Source organism: Meriones unguiculatus, chromosome 17 (assembly GCF_030254825.1).
Source record: "Meriones unguiculatus strain TT.TT164.6M chromosome 17, Bangor_MerUng_6.1, whole genome shotgun sequence".
NCBI lineage: Eukaryota > Metazoa > Chordata > Mammalia > Rodentia > Muridae > Meriones > Meriones unguiculatus.
Window position 1 is genome coordinate 52,648,326 of NC_083364.1, and position 23,164 is coordinate 52,671,489.

At 36.7% G+C, this 23,164-nt stretch overlaps 1 protein-coding gene across 12 annotated transcripts in view; it reads right to left on the bottom strand.

Annotated features, from left to right (window-relative positions):
* Bbx (BBX high mobility group box domain containing) overlaps positions 1 to 23,164 on the bottom strand; it is a 237,706-nt gene that overhangs the window by 85,033 nt on the left and 129,509 nt on the right. For all 12 annotated transcript variants that reach the window (XM_021646810.2, XM_060370533.1, XM_060370532.1 and 9 more), the window contains one exon: positions 3,316 to 3,486. In XM_021646810.2, coding sequence (XP_021502485.1) covers positions 3,316 to 3,477 — 162 coding nt within the window. In that variant the 5' untranslated portion in view covers positions 3,478 to 3,486. The remainder of the gene's footprint in view (positions 1 to 3,315; positions 3,487 to 23,164) is intronic.

Below are 23,164 nucleotides of genomic sequence, written 5' to 3' on the forward strand. Positions count from 1 at the left end.
TCAAACAAATAATAAAGAAAAGTCTTGAAACTATGGCTGACTTGGAAATACATTATGATTACTGAGAATAAGGAATATAGATTTATTTCCTAATCCCTAGCAGCAATCTAAATTCCCAAAGGCTATTTATTTGGTATTTTGAAACTGTTAAGATATGGAAAAACTAGGAATATATACATTATGTAAATTATAGAAATAATAATATTTTTTCAGAAATGAGTAACTATTATTAATATTATAAAACCCAAACTATATGCTGAGAAAAAAAATTAACTGTTCAAAGGAGGAAATTACATATAAACAAATGCATTAGAAAGCAATATGCTAATAAGCATTTGTAAATACAGAGGGACATGGGAGCCCTTCCTGGAAAAGGTTTTGAAAACTGAATTAGAACATGCTGGTTCCTCAGTAGTGAAGTGTGGAGAAGCAGAAACTGGGGTTTAGAGCTTCATTTGATCATCAACATACAGTTCTATTGCACATATAGGAAAAATGAGAATAGGTTTTGGGAAGGTGGTAGAAAATATGAACCATTTCATGAGGAATGTGCTCTCTGCCATGGTAAAAAGTAGGAATTTGAACCCATACACCAGTTGTTGGTTTGAAACAAACTGTCAACCTTTTATTATTGTTCTAAGTATGTGCATCAAAAATTCTTAACTATAGTTACTTAATTAAATCAGTCAACTGAAGAGGGAGTAAATACATAAGCAAGAAAATAAAGATTAAAAACAGCTGATTTTATTTTTGTTTACCAATCATCTCTTGCAACTTTCTAAGAAATAAATTCTGGTGCTAAGCTAGATGTAACAGTGTTATGGTTAATGTTGACAAGATTTAGAATCATCATAGAAACACATTCCTGGACATCTCTGTTAAGGAGATGAGGTTAAGTGAGATGGCAAGACACACCGTAAAATCTTGGTGGAACCATTCTATGAGCTGTGGTCCCAGGCTGAACCACGAGGAGGAAGGGAGCTGAGCAATAAAATCCCCTGCTCTCTGCTTACTACAAATACATGTCCCAGCTGCCTCCTGCCCTGCTACACTTTCCCTGCTATGATCAAGCACATGCACTGGAACTGTAATAACACATAGTTAGTTCCTTGTGTTGCTTTTGTCAGGTGTTTTGTTTCAGTAACAAGACAAGTACCTAATACAAATGTAGAGCCATGAGTACATTTTTGAAAGAGGAAACAGACATTATTAAGTTTGTATTTTAAAGATGGAGCTGTTGTTGATACTGCAGATCATGGATTTTGTGAGAAAATCATAAGAAACCAGAAGCCAAACAAAAGTTTACTTCCAGTGTCCAGAAAAAAAGAGAGAACAGAAATCTAGACAAGAGTAATAGGATATAAGAACAGAGGTAATTCCTAATAGAATCAAGAGTGGTTGGTATTTAACTGGATTTGAAAACTGAAGAACAATCCAAAGGGCAGAACAAATAGGGAAATTGCATGTGAAGCAGCTAAGGCTGGCTCGGTGGACACCTGCCAGTGGTCTAATGAGGTAAATGAGCAAATGAATATAAATGTAAAAAATCTCAGAGACTGAAGGTGGAGAAATGGACATTTCTAATGACTTGACTCTTTCACTCAACACCATGGTCCAGGCCCTATTTTAACAGAGCAGTGAGTACACAATCCCTGCATTACTGGCCTTCCATTCTAAAAGAATCCCTGTGACTACTTTGTGTAGTACAAGGGAAGGCTGAAGGAAGGGAGATGGGTTAGATTAAAATAATTTCTGCTAGAAATAGTGGTGTCTTGTGCCAAGGTTTTAAAAAGGGGTCACATAAAGAACATGTTTTAAAAACTATAGCTCAGAGGATCTGGGGATGGATGAGACACTTGAGCAAAATCAAGCATTAACTGGATATGTTGTAGGTACCTTTACTGATAAAGGGAAGATACAGAAGTTTTAGAGGAGAAAAATGAAAGCTTCATTTTCAGCACATTCAAACCAAAATTCCATATATATATATATATATAGATAGATAGACAGATATCTTAGATAATGGATGAATAAATGATAGACAGAGAAAGAGACATAGTAGAAAAATAAGTCCAGAGTTCAGAATAAAAATTCATGATGGAGACAGAGATAAAAATTATAGGCTCAGAGTAAAGCTACTTTTGTTTAGATTTACTACAGAGGCAAAGCTAGCCTCAAATTCTCAATCCTCTTGACTCAGCTTCCCAAAGTACTGACATTACAGGTGTAAAACTACATATCCACATTTAAGCATGAATATTTGCAGGCAAAGTTATACGTGGAAATGAAAGAAAACAGGAAAGAATAGACATGAAGGAAGCTGTATAAACAGAAGAGAGTGCTGTCATGGAAAGAGGAGACAACCCCAAGGACTAAGTAATCAACAGGGCAAATGAATCAGAAAGTCAAACAAAGCATAAGAATCAGCAGTTTCCAGAAACCAGAGTGCCATGATGTAAAACTCCCCTTCCAAACCTAATCTTGAAATTTAATGTGCACTGAAAACTGAAACATGCCTCACAAACAGTATAATGTCAATATTACGGGAATGGGCTCTCTCCTCTGAAAAAGGTGAGTTCTGTTTCATTTTTGTTATTAAAAGAAGGCTGAATGAATGTCAACAGCCTGAAAAGCATGTATTTGTAAAACCTGTAGTGACAAATACAGGTGTTTTGTCCTCCATTCAGCATATAGATATTTCATGTCTGCTATGGTCCAGGTACCAAGCTTGGTTCTGGTGCAGAAGACTGCTCAAAAGAGGCAAAGGCCCCTTTCTCTCAGAGCTTCTCAGGTCTGAAAAGCAGACAAACCATGCGCACAGCTAACCACAGGGCAAACAGTTCTGAGTGCTATGAAGAAATCCTGACTTAATATATGCTGATTCGGCTTCTTTTCTGAAATAAAGAAAACCGAGTTATACCAAGTCCTGGAGCTAACTGTTCATGCATGGGGCAGAGGGGTGGGTGCCGTCTAAGAAAGGAACTTTGAAGACAATGTGCTACTGAGGCTTTGGGGAGAGGAGGGAGTATAGCCAGATACCACAAAGGCCACAGCTCAAAGACTGAGCACATCTCTGAAATGGCTTGATGGCCAGAGGCAAGGCTGGGCTGAAAGCAAGGAAAATGATACACGTAAACACATCAAGCTGTATGAAAAGCCCCATGTGCACAGCATTATCACAAACTGTGAGTGGTCAGAACTGCTAGAGAAGGATTCAAAGTTAGATTTATGAGTTAAGCAGGAACTTTTATTATGTTCTATCATAAATTAGTGCCTAAATATCCGTGAGATTTCTGTGGTGAATGGAAGGCTTACTTTATCAATATCTTCCTCTTCCTCGTCTTCCTCCTCCTCTTCTGAAAAGTCCAGAAGTTTCTTGGCTAACAATGGATGCCACTGAAGACACTTTCGTTTTGGTCGTTTTCCGGTCCCTTCTCCTTCTGCTGAATGATCTTTATTTCTATTACTGCCTTTCATTACTGTGACCTAGAGGGGTGGAAAAAGGACAAAAGATGAAAAAAAAAATGTGAATATGAACAAAAGTCACTTTGCTTAAAATTACTTTATTTTGCCCAGTTAGCTCTCATTGGATTATAATTTTAATTTCTAAACCATCTATCAGCTCAGACATTTACTGGATTCAGTGAGAATTCTAAGTATATAATCATGCATTCATTTTAATGGGCTAAATTGAGCTTTAAAAATTCCCTTAATAATTCTACTTCTTTCCACTCCATAACTTCAAAACGTAAAACCAATATAAGCTATTAGCGGATTACCAGTTATATTCACCTGTTGGTATTTATTCAGGATAGTGTCTCCCAAGAGATTGATTAAAGACTGATAAAAGACGCCTTGGCAGAGAGTAGAGGGAGTCCAAGAGGAGGAACCCTCCGCATGTTCTGTCATGGTTTCTATTTCACTATTACAGTTCCAGTCAATTTTGCATTTTATACTAAGATAAATGTGCTTTAAATATTAAATAAATTAAATGCTTTCTAAGAGTCATTTGATTTTTCTTGGTTTAGATTTGCAATAAAACTACTTCATACAATAAAATACATGTTTCAAAAACTGCAGTTTCCAAGGACTTGGAGCATTAACACATTATGGGTCATGAAGCAGGATGAGTCATCACCTATATGTGACAAAACAAAACAAACATATTTTTGCATCTCTCCAGTATACATGTAACCTGATTTTTTTTTTAAAAAAGAGGGGGGATTAAACCTTTATAATTTTTTAAATGAATAATTGGCTAAAGTAACTTAAAAAAATTAGGTTATAAATGTGTCAGTATCCTTTATACAATCCCAATTCTCCACTGTTTTTTAATGACTTAAAAGTTATTCTTGACGATAAAAGGATTGTTTTATTCATATCAGATAGGTTGCAAGAGCACATCATCATCTCCATTACAACCAATCCTAGAGTCCAGAATAACAAAGCACTCTTTTATATCCTGTCCCATTTTTCATCTGATTTATAATTTCTCATTTTATATAAGATATGGATTACTATTGATATATGCTCATGTAAAAACTCAAACAGTACAGTGAAATGCTATGAAGCCTTAAATGAGTCAGGAAGAGCTGATGACAATTATGAACACACACACTTTCCTCTCTCACTCCATGAATATCTACACCAATCCAATGCTGACAATATAATGTCATTAAACTTAGAACACTATGTTAAAAGAACCTTGGATCCATGAATATAAAATATCAAGATTTATCTCTTCTCAGGCCTTGTAAACAACACAAAACAGGCAAACTCATACATGATCCTTATTTCTGGATTTTGAGTTATGTTTAGCTTGTCCTTGCTTTAAAACCAAAAGCTATTCCACTAGTACTTTCTTTAGAGCTTGTATGACTTCATCATAGACACTGAAATACATTAATAAAAGCAGTAAAATCAGAGCCTAGTTTACTCATTTATCCTGAATAGTCAGCCAACTGTACCAGTCCCATTTCTCAAAGAATGCAGATTTCTACCTCATTCCCAGGAACACTACTTATATCCATGCTAAATTTCCATACCGACAGAGTCCATTTTTCTATAATGTTAATCATCTTCTCCTTTTAATTCAGCGGTTCTCAACTTTCCCACTGCTGCAATTCTTTAATGCAGTTCCTTATGTTGTGGTGACTCCAACCTTAATTATTTTCGTTGCTATTTCATAACTGTGATTTTGCTACTGTTATGAATCGTAATGCAAATATCGGTGTTTTCCAGTGGTCTAAGGTCACACCTGTAAAAAGGTCCTTTGACCCCAGAGTGTTTGTGGCGTATAGGTTAAGAAATGCTCCTCCAATTGCATACCTATCCCTGACCAATTTCAGTTGCCTCAGGAACTATGTCATTCTGTACCTCTTAAATTCCTATTCTGCACGTGTGTGTGTGCGTATGGACATGCTCTTCTTAGATTAATACACCTTGTTCATTTTAATAAGTATAGCATATCAAAATGTGAGTACACTACAACCTATTCAACCAGCTCACTGAGGATGGACAGTGAGATAATTCTCTGATTGAAGACAGTAATAATAATGTGGATTTTAATAAAAAAAAAATCACTGATAAAAACCTCCATTGAATGTGTATTTGTCTATGATTAAGCCAAAAATAAAACAAACAGAAGAAAGTGAGAAAGGTAGGAGGCAGAAGGAAATAGTAGTAAAGAAAAAAAAAAGAGTAAAGGGAAGAAGATGGAGAAGAGGAAGAATAAAACAGCGTCCCTATGGCTTTTGTAGCAAGAATTTCTGCTGAATGAAGTAATTATATGACTCGTGTGGCTGCTTTAAGAGCAAAAGAAGTTATTGAAAACTCTAATGGAACTAGTTATCTGGCATGTTCTTAATAAAAGAACAAAGATTTCTTGTGAATTGATAGGGCATTTAACAACTCCGTTCTGTCTACAAATAAAGCTTGGCACAGGCAGCCCAATTTCCAAAAATACTATTGCCATACAGAGAGCAAAGGAAATGGCTGCTTCTGTGGTTTATTAATCATGCAGGATAAGCTGTCTTGAGTGGGTAATTAAATCCATATTGGGGACCCAATATTTTATGAGATAACATTTTTAATAGTTAAAAAAAAAATCAATGGGAAATCATACACTTAGGCATTTTATCAATTGGAGAGGGCAAATTATTGCCAGTGCCTTTAGAAAAATTATTTTGGCCCCAGACTTGTGAATTATATTATGCTATTAGTTTTACATAAAATAAGCATTTCTTACAAACACAAAACTATGTGTTCAGTATTTTATTACAGATAATAAAATCCTAGGATACCAAAATCTCTTATAAACTGGTATAGCGTTTACATTTTGGATACTAATGACAAGGAGAAGAAGCCTGTACAGCATAGATGCAAGTGTTTTCTTTCCTTGAACATTTATGAGGATGGTTCAATCAAAAGAGAGGGTCCACTATATGCCTATGCATGCATAATTAAATATTTTAAATAAAATAGAATCTAAAGAACAAACTAATGGCTAGGTATCTTTTCTGATATTTTAAAAATAATTCTCCTTACAAAGAAGTATACATAATGACTTTATATTGGCAATTTCACTACATTTTCCTTTGAATAATAGTTGAGATAAATCCTTCCTCTACTGTTGAGTCTTTTTTTATGAAGGTTCAAGACCTTATTTGTCTATCTGTCTAACATAACAAAGTACTGAGATCAGAGAGGTGTGAGTATTTTCAAACAGCTACACAAACCCCAGCACTTAACTGTGGCAATGATCCACTATTTTTATATACCATGGTGGCTTCAAAGTAACGACCATCTCTTTCATTTCTCCGAATTCAGATACTCTTTTCTTGGTGGGAAAGGGGAATAAAAACTGTCTGACTCTGATAGGCAGACCAAGCTGGCTTGTGGTATGTGAAAAACAACAGCCACCTGGATTTTGGGGGAAATAGAGCTGGCAACCCCTGCACAGTGTTAGAAAGGAAAAAAAAAAAAAAAGACATTTAATTTTAGCATTCTTGAGAGATAAATAACAGTGTACGTGAACTGTAGGTAATGTGTCCCAGATGGAATGGTCAGGAAAGTGTAATTTAAAGGTGTAAAACACCTCCAACTGTGAACTGGACACATTAATAATTTACAGTTATCTAATCTAACAAGCTAGATTTTAATTTCCTATCAGTCTATGCTCAAACTGTGAAAAGAAGGTAAAACAGTAGGGGATAATGATGTTCTTGATTGTAATTCTCAAAAGCAGTAAGAAATCAAGAGAAGAAACAAAGGAAAAATGAAAAAAATAAAGTAGCAAAGATAAAGGAAGAAGACATACATACGCCTGAGAAACTACCCTGACCATCAACAAGAAGGTGAAAATTTTATTAAACCTTGACAGTAAAATTTTAGTTCACGCTGCCTGATGTTTCTCAAAGAACAACAAATTTAGTTAGCAGTCTATAAGCAACAAATGAAGCAACTGACGGACTTCATTCAATGGGGGCTAACCTAGCCTTTGTGATTGCAAGATAACCAATATCAGATTACTTGATCACGCATTATTTGAAAGAATAAATGAGATCAAACTTTGTTGCTGAGGCTGCCAAGTGATGAAGATATCTATTCAAAACAGTGAATATTTGTTTATTGTATAAAAAGCAATGCCAACAAGTGGACTAGGGAAGAGGGACAGGGAAGAGAAAGGGAAGGGTGGGACTGAGAGGAGATGAGGGGGGCTACAACTGAGATACAAAGCAAATAAATTGTAAATTAAAGAAAGAAAAAAGAAAAAGCAATGAAACAGTGTGATTACCTTTTCTATGGGCACAAGTGTCCTGGATTACACACTCACTGTACTGAATTCAGTATCAACCAATTGTTTCAAAAGCCTTTTAAAATGCCATTTTCACTTAAGTGTATATGTGGATGGGTGGTACGCACATGACCAGAGGTGCCCACAGAATCTGGAAGACAATAGTGAATTCCCTAAACTGGAGTTGTAGGAGGTTGTGAGGTGCCAAGAACCAAACTTAGGACCTTTATAAGAGTAGTATGGGCTCTTACTGCTAAACTATCTGTCCAGTCCCACACTAACGATCAATTTTAAATGGTGGAGAGAACTTCAGTTAACTGTTCTGCAAACTTAGCAAGTACATTCTTTTAAGACCTGTCTCACAATCAATACTCAACAACAACAAGAACAACAACAACAATACAGCTGGTCAAAGAAAGCAATGGAGGGAAAATAGATTTACTACGAGCAGTCTTCAAATAGATGTCTCCCTCTGTCACCAATTACTTGTGAAGTTAGTCATCATACTGGTCCTTCTCTGTGTGAAAACTCAGCAAGTAGCTATGCTGGTAGAGAATAGAATGCCTAGCACACTGACTCAGAGGCTCTTGTCCAGTGTTAGAACAGCACACCCTTTCCTTCCATGTCCCACAGAGGCAGTACAGCTTTAACAGGTAGCAATCTACTGTTCTCTTTAGGAAAGAGATTTTCCCCATTCACCAGTAGACAGTATTTCCAGTCTCAAAAACTGAAGAAAAAAAAAAAAAAAAAAAAGAGTTTCCTTTCTTTGTCCGACTGACATGCAGTCACATAATCAGAAACAGTATGTTGTGGGTGGGGAGGGAAGATCTTCTCAGTCTTTCTATCACCTTGTCTGACAGCACAGACCATCAATCAGTACACTTCCCATTTTAAAATGTTAGCTCTGTGGCATAACTTTCTTTTGGAGTTTAAGCTTTCCTACACGTCTAATAAAACCCTATCCCAATCCTAGGGCAAACTTCAGACACAGAAAGAGGCTCCTGGACGCTGTTAGTGATGGCACTGCTTCAGTTTTCTCTACTCTGTAGCTAGAGGGCAGCTCCGACAGAAACTGAACCAATTCTCTCTCAGCCTTTCATAAGAGGCCTGCTTCTGTAGGAACTAACAAATCCCCAACCTTGAGGCCTTGCTCCTCAGCCTAAAATCCTATTTTCTGTCCTTAAAGTCAGCTGTCAAACATTCCTTCTTTCTAAGGCCTTATTGTGGGAGCCCTGAATCAAAACCCAACACTCTTTACTCTTGAGTTTTGCTCACACAGCAAGCAGTCTCCTTCCATCAGTTTCCCTTTCATAGTTTTTGATACTTGTCATCAATTGTAATCTGAAAAAACCACAGAAAGCATAGCAGAAACACACTAGTTATTTTTAAATTATAAACAAGACCAAGTAGCATGAGGAAATAGTGGGTCATTTAGCTCCGTCTTACCTAAATGAAACAAATCATGTTTTGGTTCAGTGACACTACCTATCTATTAGTCACTTGGTAGCCACTGCAGACAACATACATCAAGACTCAGTAGTGCCCAGCTCTTTCAAATCAACCTTCAGTTCTATAATGGCTCCAGGAAGTGGATAAGTAGTAACTTGAGTATTGAGTATGAGCATGCAATTCAAATATGCAAAGCCCACAACAAAGAAAAGTTGTAAAGTTTTTCCTTTGAGGAAAAAGGTAAACATTCTCAATTTATCGGGGAAGATAATCTAACAAAGAAGTAACTAGAGTAGTTACAGTGAGCTTTCTAGTCATGAAATTGTAATGAAAAGAGAAATTTATGCTAGCTTTTGTTGTCATACTTCAAACCGCAAGCTATGGCAACAATGCATTATAAGTGCTTAATTAAGGTGGAAAAGACATTAAATATACAAGTGAAAGACCTGTGAAAAACCATGTTCTGATCATGGTAACACACTGCACCAGAAATAATTCGAGTTTCTGGAGACATTAGCATGGATCTCCAGAGTGGCACCAAATCATTTATTTACATTACATTGGAGGTACAAATAGGCACAAACAGGTTAGAAATGACAACATAAATACTACTACTGGAGAGAGAGTGCCTGCCAATGAAAAGACTACTGACCCATTTATATTGTATCAACAAGAGTTTTATTCAACATATTTAAGTGCAAACTATATCCATACTTCTATGTCTTATTACAGTTATTAAATTTTATGGTCACGTTATCATTAATAATCTGTTACATACCTAATATGTAAATGAAACTTTGTCACAGGTAAAAATTTAGTGAAAATCAAGTATAGAGAATACTGGACTTGCTCATAATTTCAGATATCTATAAGGATCATGAAACATACCTCCTGGGGTAAAAGAAAGCCTAGTCCTGAAAACAGTATCAGTGACTTTTCTGATATTTAACCACATATAACTCAGGATACTATCCTCCAAAATTCCTAAAACAATACTAATACACAACTAAAAGGCAGAGCTCAATTTCTAGATCTATCTTCTCCATCCTTAGAGAAGTATTCCAAAAACAACACTGTGAATCTCAATTGAAGCAACCGAGAGTTAAGAACCTTCCAGGGGCACACAATTAGCAAGGAGAGGAGATGATCTAGAAAGCCTAACTTAACCAAAAATGCTTACCAAGGGAAAAAGGAACTAACATGAAGCCTTCTATTCTGTCTACGCTGATCATTTACTGCAGTAGTAGTTTAAAGGTCTTGGGAAATCAAAGGGGCACAACAGGGGTAAACAGAGTCAGGGATTCATGGCAGAGAGTATACTATGTCTCTGATGACTCCAAATGACAAATACATAAGATGAAAACTCTTTGAAGATAAAAATCCAACAAATGACAATCATCATTTATTGGGATTATAAAGACAAACTTAGCCTATGGACAGATTAAGTGAAAAAAATATTTTACTCAATAAACACTCTTATTTTAGAAGCAATGCTGTTACAATTCATATAAAGTATCTTTAAACACTCCCTACTGAAAAGTTTCAAATTGAAACTTCAGCTCTGTCATGATGTCTGTGTGTTCTTCATGAACAAACAATGTACCAACTAGTCAAAAAAAGACTCAGGCCACTGTGCTGGTGACCTCTTCGAATACTTCATGATATAATGTATATTTTTAAGATCTTTAATACTTTCAGCATTTCATGACACTTGTTCTTAGTGTAGCCTAACAAGATAAAATCTGCTGCTCTAAGCTGCAGTTATCAAGACAATAGCTACCTTGAAAGAGACAAGAGAGGATTTGGCAAGGAGAAGCTAATTACACAAAGAAGTCAGTAACAATGCAACCATCACTTTCTCTAGTTACTTGCAGATGTGCTTACGTTCTTAATTTCCAAGTTTCTATTCTTCAACAGACTATAAAAATGCCTTTTAGTTAACATATTAACAGCACTGTAGGAATGTGGTTTGCTGGTGCTCTTTTTCTATCACGATTGGTCCTGTCCTTTTACAATCCAAATTCCTCAACCACCTTTCATTTCTGGGGCAGTTCTCTGGTTTCTGGCTACTCCTGTGGCCTCACACTTCCACAAAACTCTGCAGTCAGAAAGTGGTCTTCAGTGATTACCTGTGAATAACTTGTCTTAACAGCCCCAATGTCTTTGTAGAAAATGTTTCTTCTCAGTTCCTACTAATGCTATGAACATGGATAATAATGGCAGCTAGTCATGTTTGCTTCCTAAGCACCACACACTAAGAGCTTCCACTGAGTAACACTTTTAACTTACAACAAGTCTAAATGATAGGTATTATCTTCTTCTTAGACATAAGAAAACCAAGGCACATATAATATATGGACATTTTGTCCCTCCTATAAATTAACAAAAGTTTTCATTAGACACTTGTCACAATTATGCTCGCCAAGAAGACAAACTTATTGATCACTTGGTAAGGCACAAGTATATGTATAAATCATACCAGAAGCACGTAATTGGTAAAGCCAATATTTGAACGTAGTAAGTCTGGATTCAGAATCTGGCTCTTGGCCATTAATCAATGCTGCTTTGTAATAACAGCAAACTTTATTGAATGAACATTGCTACATACCAAACACTTCAGATGAATTACTGTCCAACTCTTATATTAAGTTTAGAGAAAAGATGCTACCTATAATCATCACCTTTTAAAAACAGAGCAACTGTGAATGACAAAACCAATGCAAAAAACACCCACAGTCACAGGGCCACTGTGATGGGGCTAGAATTCAAACCTAAATCTTGAAATCGAAGAGTCTCAAAGCTGGAGAGATGGTTCGGTGGTTAAGAGCACTTTCTGCTCTTCTAGAGGACCTGGGTTCAATTCCCAGCACCCACATGGCAGTTCACAACTGTCTGTAACTCCAGCTCCAAGGGATCTGATACCTTCATGCTGATACACATAAAAAAATAAAATAAAAATAAAAATAAAATAAAATAAAATAAAAGAGTCTCAGTTTTGATTCATCTTCCATACTGTTTTTACTGCCACAGTGTGACACATTCTAAGACTGTTCTTGCTTCCTGATTCACAGAAAGATATCAGCCTTCCTGAACCTTTCCAAATTCCCACTTGGTCTACCAATTCAAAACTTTTTAGGCAGAGTCAACTTCAACTCCTCCTTGTACCCCAAATGCACTTCAGTCTTCCTTTTTGGCTACTAGGCTATTATACTTTTAGTATCTTTGACAAACTGTCGGGATTTGCTAAACCAAATCTCTGTCTTTGGTCTATAACAATCCCCCTTTGAAAGATCTTTCTGAATCCTTAACCTCCTTTACCAAGTTTTTCTTTGTGTAAACTGCTCTTTCCCAGCCCAAACAGGTCTCTGCCTATACCAAGGCCATGAAGCTGGCACCTATGTATAACTGGTTTGCCCGGCAGTTATTTGTTCATAGTGCGCACATGTGCTGAAATGACACAGTCCTAATTTTGGTACTAACTTTCAACAATAACTCCTTACAAAGAGCATGCAGATTTTCCTTACCATGTCACAGACCCTTAACCTCTCTACTTCATTGATTCAGATTTCAATCTGTGCTTTCTAGACTCTCAAATAAGTTGCTTTGCGCCCTTTGCCTCCACCACATCCCTGAGGAGTATGCCAGAGCCTAGTGAATAGGAACTAGATTATCTCTTACATTCATACAATACTCAGAATTATTTTTCAAGCTATAGTTGCTTTTCTTATACATACATACACACATGCATTTACAGTAAGATTTGTGTCTTTTCTTTTTTCCCTCAAACTGTTACATATACCTATTTACCTAGCCAACTTCTAATCAGTTACCAAGATCAGTTCCATCTACTTCATACCTCTGTTCCGCTCTTTTTCATCAGTATGGTCTACTTCACCAAAGCTGTACTGATATCAGCTTTCTACATACCAATCAATCTATCCCTGAAACCTTTTTAACAACCTCTTAAAATACTAAAGAAGTCCAACTCTTATCTTTACATAACACATGAAAGCCTCTTGACCTAGTCCCTACTTACTTTTTACAGCTGGAGGCTTCTTTGCTATGAAAAACCTGCAACAATAAAAGGTTTCTCAACATAAAATCACCAAATTTTGTGATTCACCAACATAGAATCAAAATCAACCAGGTACAGAATCCAAGCTGTTTCTGGACGTGCCCACCATGTGACTTCAACACAGCAGCCATAGTTCTGGACACATAGAATACATACTTTGTGCTACACATGCCATACAATGCAATACAAATATGCTGCTTCAAGCACCAATGCTAGGAACTGCAGTGTTTTTACTGTATATAAAATGTATCATATTCATATATAAACAATGGTTCAATTACAGAAAATAAAAGCTTTCAATATTTTCTTACTATCATTCCTCAGTATTTAAGTATCAAATTAGCATGTCTTTGGGTTATGTTATTAGAATGTTGGATTTTTAAACTATTGTTTATGTTGCTAAATATAATAGTTTTTAATTTTTTTAAATAAATATTGGCTTGAGATTAAGGACAGAATTTCCAACAATTTCTAAAATGTCCCCTAAACATATTTATCCCCTTCGCATTTGGCAAGTTATCTTCAAATTAACTGATGCTCAGAATACTGCCCTGAATGTGCATTTATTCACAAAACTGAGTAAACTTGATAATATCATATAAGACCACATCTGCCAAGGAAGTTAGTTAGGATGCACAGGATACTACGGTTCACTTCTATATAGCTAGAGTTCAGCAGAAGGCCATTTGTTCATATGTCACATTTGCAGAGCTTTAAAACAAACAAACAAACAAACAAACAAACAAAACTATTCTTATTTCCTAATTCTGAAACAAGAATTACTTCATGATGATTTTGGTCCTAACAGTGTCCTGTTGTAAACATTCACAACTTAATTTATGATAGCTTTCATGCGCTAAAGTCATCTTAGGTTTCTGACCTGAAGACACCCTAAAACTCCAAAACTATGCACTGAAAATTCATTTTCATTTACTAAGTAATATTTATGGCATATTTTAAAAAATATTTTTTACTTCACAGGACTAACCAAAAACAAAAGAAACAAAAAAGCCAAAAGAAAAGGGAAAGGGGGCCAACAACTCAATTTTAAAGTGAGCATAAAAAGGACACAAGCCCAGGGAAGCCAAGGAACTTGGTCTTTGTAGGTTCTCTCTGGGCACAACATGAAAGCACAGGGAGTACGTATCTGGGAGGGCCCTTGTTCACCAAGTCATACTGGATTATTTTTCAAGGCCCAGTTTTCATAAATCTGCTCCCTCTGCTGGCCAGATTTCTACCTTCTAGCTTGGTATTTGAATAGAAAAGCAACGTTTCTTAGTATACCTGGTGAATGCTCCCTATTATGTGCCCAGAGGCCATGCAAACTGAAGAGAGATCTTAAGCAGCTCTCAGGCAATCCAAAAATAAGCTAAACCCAGGGATGAAGTTTACACCACTCTCCCTTAAACAAGTCGCTTACTCATTCCTTTTTACCTGGAGTCTCCAAAGTGTCTTGTAAGCACATTTTTCCAAACTGCCATAAGGACAGTGTGTGCAGAAGCCACAGGAGGATGTGTCCGCTCAGATACTGATTTGTCAAGGCCGAAGAGTTCCTGACCTGACAAATACAGCAGGGACCACAGAGCTGCAAGGGGCTCAAGCTGGTGTTGACTTAAGGATTGTAATGGAGGAATTAGGTCATTTTATTACATATCTTAGAAACTGTTTAAATTTTAATAAAATACATTATAATAGGAAATTTGAGTACCCTTCATTAAGTTCCAGATATATTTTTCTAATATGAGAAAAAAAACCCACCGATTTACAGTATCTTTCAAATGCCATTAACTATCATAGCCATAAATGCTCTGTACTTTCAGCCTCACAGTGTCTTCTATCTAAATTGTATCCTGGACTGTAGTGTTTAATCAATGTATTTGCTTTGTAAAAAAGACTATCACTGCTTCAAAAAGAATTTTGGGGAGCATTTCATTAGTGTCTCTCAATACTTAGAAGATCACCAACATCCACTCATACTTCAAGACAGTCCTTCACATAGATTTGACCTACTGAATACACTGAGGAAAAGGAATCCAGAACTGAAGTGCATCTGTGACTCAGACACTCACGCTGCATTTTATAAATATTGATGTCCTTGTGACTAATAGCCCAAAATGCTCAATCAATCTTTCAAGTGTCTTACTGATAGAGAGAACATGCATCTCCATCTAATTTTTATGATAGGAGGGGCAGAGTTATCATTCCTTGAACTAAATTCAGTGTTCTACACAATACAAAGTTTACAGTTTAAAAGTTTCCACAACAGCTTGATGTTGCCACAGGCAACAAAGCTGGGAAGGGAAACCTAACATATAATCCCAGGGGAGCATGAAGCTTCACAGGTTTACTACAAATACTTTTAAGTATAAAAGCAAAAATCAATAGCATGTTTTTGTTTTGTTGTTTTTTTTGACAGTGTCTTAATAAGCAGCCTTGGCTGCTCTGGAACTCAATAAACCTCAGAGATCCACTCATCTCTGCCTATTATCTGTGGAGATTAAAGGTGTGAGCCATTATGAAAGCCCCAGAGAATGCTTTGTGGGGGAAAAAAATCCTCACATATATTCAGTATTTGCTAGATTTTAACATATACTGATTAAGTGTAAAGTGTGTATATATACGTGTATGTGTGTGTGTGTAGTATTATCTAGTTTTAGAGGAAAATGAATATGTGATTGATAAATAAATGGAAACTGAAATTCACCCTGTTACATAAATAAGTCAGACTCATTAAGATAAACAGTACATGTTTTCCTCTCATATGTAAAAATCTAGATTTTAAAAAAGCAAACCATAGCTGGGTATGGTAGTGCATGCCTTTAATCCCAGCACTCAGAAAGGAAGAGGCAGGTGGACTGTTTTGAATTTGAGGCCAGACTGGTCTACAAAGCCCAGGACAACCAAGGCTACACAGAGAAAGCCTATCTCAAAAAAACCAAAAATATTAAGTAGATAGAGATTAGATAGATCGATAGATAAGTTAGGTAGATCAAGGGAAAAAGGTCTCCAGGGAAAAAGAAAACATACCATGAAAGTAGAAACAAGACTATTTGGAAATAGGAAGGGGACCAAGAGGTGAGAGGAATAAAGACAAGAGAGGGCAATACAGGTAGAAGTAAATATAATCAAAATATATTAAATTCTTGTATAAAAATGTTGCAAGAGAACTGGTTGATTTGTGCAGCTATTGTATACTAGTAAAATGATTTAAAATGTAAGTAAATTCGGGTGAAATTTTGAAAAAAATTGGAACATAACTGATATAAACTTACCGACCTGGATTCAAGGAGGGAAACTACATCTGACCTATCCTTCTTCATAATCTAATGGCAAATATCAGAAACATTTTATATGATGCAGCAGTTCTCAAACAGGAAGGGAAGCTTCGTCCCCGAGTGGAGAGAATGGTGCTTCCCCAGCCTTGCGAGCAGCTTAGCTCTCATGACTGCAAGCCTGTGCTTCAGGTGTGTGTCCTCTCTGCAACCCCCCCCCACACACAGAGTAATAATGAATAAATAAATTTTTAAAAAAGATTAGTCTAGCTGATCCCAAAGTCTCACCGCCCCTTCCCGGTACATTAAGCCCACCACCCACACATCCCAACAAACACACACATGTACATAGAGACAAAGCCCCTTCAACAACCTTTACAAGGAAGGAAGTTTATCTGTTAATATTTAGGCGGTTTCTACTAAGTCCTCTAAAGATCACGGAGCTCATAGGTTAAACAAAACAAAACAAAAAAAAAACAAAACAAAAACAAACAAACAAACAAAAAAAACAAAGAAGAGAAAAGGAAAAAAATGGTAACTACCTTTATCATCTTAAACCCGAGACTTCCTTTTACAGGTGAAGAATGCATGATAATTCAACTTCACCTTAATTAACATATGAGCTTAAAGATAATTAAATCACTGCCTTAAGAACTGCATTATTAAATAATTTTTAAAGGAAGTAAATATTAAGAATCTAGTTATTTTGTTGGCCTTTTTTTCATTCTTTATACATATAAAAATAAAATAATTTTAGGGTTCATTTTGAAGGTATGTTACCAAATAGTTATATGAAACCTCATTCTAATTTCTCCTCTCCAACTATCATGACAAGAAAACATGAAGAAAAAGTATGTAATGGGAAAAGCGAGATGGAAATGTGAAAGGCACTTTACTTGGAAATCTGAGGGTCCTTAGCCATTGTTCCCAGCCTGTAACTGTGACTCTCAGGACCTGGCTAGAATAGCCACCAAGAAAAACCAGGCAGTCAGAAATGATTGTTTAGGTTTCTAACACCAAAAAGAGCAAATTCCTCTGATACCATTACAGAGGGAGAAAAATGAACACAAATAGTTATCTCATATTAAAATTGGGATCCACTACTGTTCAAATTGAGGAAAGGCAACAGTTTGTCTCATGACCACTTCTGGATTTAGACTCCTAGGAAACAAATATCTGAGATTTGCAAATAAAAGATGCAGTGCTAGGACTACACTCAGAGCCCAAACCCCACAAAAGACCTCTAAACTTGGTTCTGTTTTATGTTAACCATAAAAAAGTGTGTGTGTAAAAACCCAGAATCTCCAAAACAATCCTGTACAACAACAGATCATCTGGAGGTATCTCCATCCCCGATCTCAAGTTGTACTACAGAGCAATAGTAATAAAAACTGCATGGTATTGGCATAAAAACAGAAAGGAGGATCAATGGAACCGCATAGAAGACCCAGAAATAAACCCACTACTCAGCAATCAAAAAGGAGAAAATCATGAAATTTTCAGGCAAATGGTGGGATCTAGAAAAGATCATTCTGAGTGAAATATCCCAGAAGGAAAAAGAAAAACACAGTATATACTCACTTATATAGACCTATAAGATATGATAAACATAATGAAATCTATACACCTAAAAAAGATAATCAAGAGAGCGGACATGGGGTAAGATGATCAATCCTCGTTTAGAAAGACAGATGGGATGTGCATTGAATGTATGACAGGAGTCTACTGAGCGCATCTGAAAGACTCTAACTAACAGTGTTTACAAAGCAAAGACTCATAACCAAACTTTTGGCAGAGTACAGGGAATCATAAGAAAGAAGGCGAGTTAGTCTGATGGGGAAAGGATAGGAGCTCCACAAGAACCAAATATATCTGGGCACAGGGTCTTTTCTGAGACTGACATTCAACCAAGGACGATATATGGATATAACCTAGAACTTCCGCTCAGATGTAGACTGTGGTAGCTCAGTAACCAATTGGTTTCCCAAAGTGAGGGAACTCAATGACTAGCTCTTTGGCCCCCCCACCCCCAAGGGAGGAGCAGTCCTGTTAGGCCACAGAGGAGGGCTTTGCAGCCAGTCCTGAAGATACCTGATAAAACAGTTACAGATGAATGGGGAGGAGGTCCACCCCTATCAGTGGACTTGGAAAGGGGCACGGTGGAGATGAGGGAGGGAGGGAGGGAGGGACTGAGAGGGAATGAGGGATCGGGACATGGCTGGGATAGAGAGTTAATAAAATGTAACTGATAAAAAAAAAAGTGTGTGTGTGTATGAATGTATATTTTGAGACAGGCTGTCATTATACAGCCCGGGGATGTCTCAAACTTCCCATGGCCCTAAGCTGGCTTTCATATCAAAGCCTCCTGAGTTCTGGCATTTTAGTCATACACCACTGAACTGGTATAAAACGTGGGTCCATTTTTGAACAAATGGTTATTATATGGATATATGTATAAGACATTGACACATTTGTCTTACTGTATTATAAACCTGAAAGTTTTTTGAATTTGTACCATTTAGTGAGACACAACAGCTTTAGTATTGGTTTTAAAGTTAAAATTACCAGGTTTATTGATAATAAAAAATGGCAGAAAGAATGGCTTAGTTTTTTTCTTCTCATTCAGCTTCTGAAATGAGCTGATCAATATAGGGAAAGCTCCTAAAGGACAATTTTATTCTATTATCTTAATGAGAGAAGCAGACAAGAAATGATCCATTCAAGGTAGTTTACAGTCCTCAAAGTTCCTTGTTCATGACAGATTATCTTAAAGACAAGACACTGAATAGCAGTAATAACAAAACCCTGTGTTCATAAAATTAGGAACAAAACCAACATTGAGAATTTTAACTGGAAATCTATAAAAACAATAATCAGGAAAGTTGAATGGTGGAATCTATGGTATCTGGGACTTTTACCCAAACAGAGAATTAGTCAAAATGTATTCGGTCATGAGGAGACATCATGTTTGTTTGGGAGACATCACTTACAGTTCATGACAATAAGCAAGCAAGTGGTGGAAATCAGGACAGAACAACTGAATTATTTCATACCAATGCTTGTGAGAGCAGATGAAGGAAGAGAAGGGTTAAGACAGAAAGGAAAGGGTGTCTCATTCAGGCAAGAATTTCAATTCTGGTTGAGATTTCCCCTTCTTTCCATCAATTTCATTTACAAAAGTCTCTGTGCTTGTGTTGTTCAAGTTTGACTTTGCAATTGGCTTAAAGTTGACCCCATTTTACCACCTCCAGCATTCTTTCAAAAAGCAGCTGATTAAATATCCTCAGGGTAAGTGGACCAGGAATAAGAAGCTGTCATGCTGACAAAGTAGTGTCTTTACTCTGATGATACTGTCTCCTGTCAGACATACTTCCCATTTCCTCAAAACCTGCTTCTCAACTCTGGCAGTCTCTTGTTACTTACATAGCATGCTGCTTTTAAAAGCTTATAAATTCTTTTTGTCTGTTCTTCATTTTCTTTCCAGTTTGCACTGTGACCTCTGCTAGTGATTTGTCAGAGGTCATCAGACAGCCACTTGTAGTGACCCTAACTACATTTCCATGACAGCCAGCTTTACTTTCCAAAAAACCCAACCAGTTGTTTATATTTTAAAGCAATTCAAACCAAGGATCACTACCTTGATAACATTACCCCACCCTAGAGTCTATAATAAAATGAAACAAAAACAAAAAGATGAAAGGCAGAAAATAGACTATCAACAGGAGATCTTTGATGAGAGATAACAAAGCACTGCAGTTAAAACTGTAATTCTAATTGTAAAAGCTATTCTTGAGCAAATGCCAAATGCTTACATCTTTGTTCTTAGAAAAGCATCTCTCACTGCTCACTCCTGACACTGACGGTTTAGTTAGATACCCCACTCCCCAGCTTAGGACAAATGCTCCTTGAAATCCAGTCCTGTGAGTTATCAGGTTTTATTTATCAGGCTGAATGTTTCTGCCTGCATGGAGATATTATAAAAGCATGCCACACTAAGAGCATCCATCCGATCACAGGGAGATTTTTCCTTCTACAAGATATGGGACAAGGGACAATGTTCTAGCAAACTACAATGGTAAAGAAGTTTTTGAAGACCTTAAAGTCTTATATTTAAATATACTTTTTATAGTTGAATATGTCCTAATCTTTCATTTTCTATTACAGCAGAAGTCTAATTATGACATGCAACTTCCATTACAAAACAAGGCTATCTTCCAACAACTAAATACGCTTTATGCCCATAGTCCCTTTTAAACTACTAGAAATTATAAATAACACTATCATTTATTAAAATATTTTCTTACCCTAGAAGCCTCTGCTTGTAAAAATTAAAGACAGTTTTCCATATGTGGGCCTCTTAATTTGAGAAGAAAAGACACTAACATTGTATACTAACAGGGAGGATCTTACCCTGAAAGCTCAGTTAGTAGGAGAAACAGTAGTTTCTAAATGGATCATATGGACAATTTGTAATCCTTGGCTGAAAGAAACTTCTCATCACCACAGTAAAATTTTTCTGAAGAGAACTTTTGAAAGGAAAAGAACTATGCTTGTGAAGTTCATATACACATATATAAAGAAGCACAAACAGTATATGTACACCCTACAAAGTGTAGAACTGGCAGACCTATGTGTACTGTAAATCTTAGCTGCAGTTGGTGGGTAGAATATTATTTGCTCTCACAAAATGGGTTTTGCAGGGCTGGGAAGACCACCAATAAAGCAGTTGCCTTGAAAACACAAGAACTTGAGGTGGAGATTTGTTTTGTTTTAAAGCTGCGTTTGGTGCTGCTTATAACGCCTGTGCTGGGGAGGTAGAGACAGGAGGATCCCTAAGACTCACTGAGCTTAGCTACCTTACAAGTAGCTAGACCCCTGAGAGGCCCTGTACCAAAATGGGAGGAAAAGTAGATAACACTCTAAGAACTATACCCAAAGTTGTCCTCTCTGGCCACCACATATGAGGCACACACATGTAAGCATACTTGCATTCCCGCACACACACAACATCCCATCAAAAAAGTTTCGTCTGAACATGATCTCAAAAGCAAGTTTTACTTTTGACACTCATCCACAAAGTCAGCACTTAGTATACTGACTGACAAAGTAACAGCTCTGCAGCACTAGCCACCCCACTGTGAGCACACGGTATGTGGGTCAAGAGCATGTGAAGGCTTCTCCACCTTTATGACCCAAAAAAGTTTCCATCTCACACCAAAATTCCTAGTAGCCATTTATATGGAGAACAAAAATATACTGGCCTATTTTTCTGACTTTTCCCTTAACGTAGAAGTTTTTTCTCTCTCTCTTTGCTTAGCTGTGAGGAGAAAATACATGATAAAGTAACTGGTTTGGTATCTTTCAGTGTACACTGACTGCTTCCGAACAGCTGATGTTTTTTTAGTTATCGAAATAAAATGCCTCTAGAACAAAACAAGAGCATGGGAAGTTCAAGTTAAGGAATGACAAGCTGAGAAGGTCATCTACTGGATCCATTTTCTCTTCTCATTCCTTTCTGTAACCATGAGAAGTCTTTTCATACTTGTTCAAAATTATGGTGAACTGTGATCATAATAAATCTATACAATTCTATACCATCTCCTTCTCAGCTGAAAAAGAAAGCACTGCCTTCAGTCCTTATTAAATGACAGTGACTTTACAAATGAACGGAATACATGGGAAACTAGCTTATAAAACAACCTGAACTCCCTACCTTAGAGAAACACAAAGACACCAAAGAAAGCACAAAATTTGATGGGGGGAAAAAGTTGTTTGTTTTTTTGTTTTGTTTTTGTTTTTTAAGATGAGTGTGGTCCCACACCCCTGTAATCCCAGCACGTAGGCAGGTGCATCTCTGTGAGTTAGTGGTCAGCCTGGTCAACAAAGCAAGTCCAGGACAGCCAAGGCTACATAAAGAAACTCTGCCTCAAAAAGGTTTTCTCCCCCTCTACAAAATTCATTGTATTACACTTATATACCATAATTCCAATTTAAAAGAAAACAAACAAGATATGCACTTTTATGCTTAAAGGACATATGAACAGACTAAACACTACAAACTCACAAGACTCAGGGTTGGGGAGACAGTGCCCTGAAGGCAATGCCTAGCTTCCTTTGTGCTTTCGAGTATGATCCTCACCTGACATAGAAGCAAGAGAGAAACCAGCAAATTAACTTAAAAACAATTATTTTAAATGTAATTTAGCAGGTCAGAGTATCAAGTTTCTTAGGTGCAAAATAAATATGCCACCTTGGAAAGTCATTTTCTCTTCTCAGTCCTTTCTGTAACCATGAGAAGTCTTTGCACACTTGTTCAAAATTAACTGCTTCACTACTTAATTACTGCAAGTATGGCAAATGGGCCTTTTGTCTGTAATTCAATTACTGCAGGTTTATAGTTTGAGCATTAAAAAGTGAAGCATTTACTTGACTATACAGAGAATGTTTTAAAAAGACAACATATCACAGTCTAATTAAGAGTGAATTTTAAAACTCTATTGTCTGTGTTTAAGTCATGGTTGTCCTAGCTTATTAGCCAATGTTCTGGGCTGTGGTGGGATAGGACAAATGTTG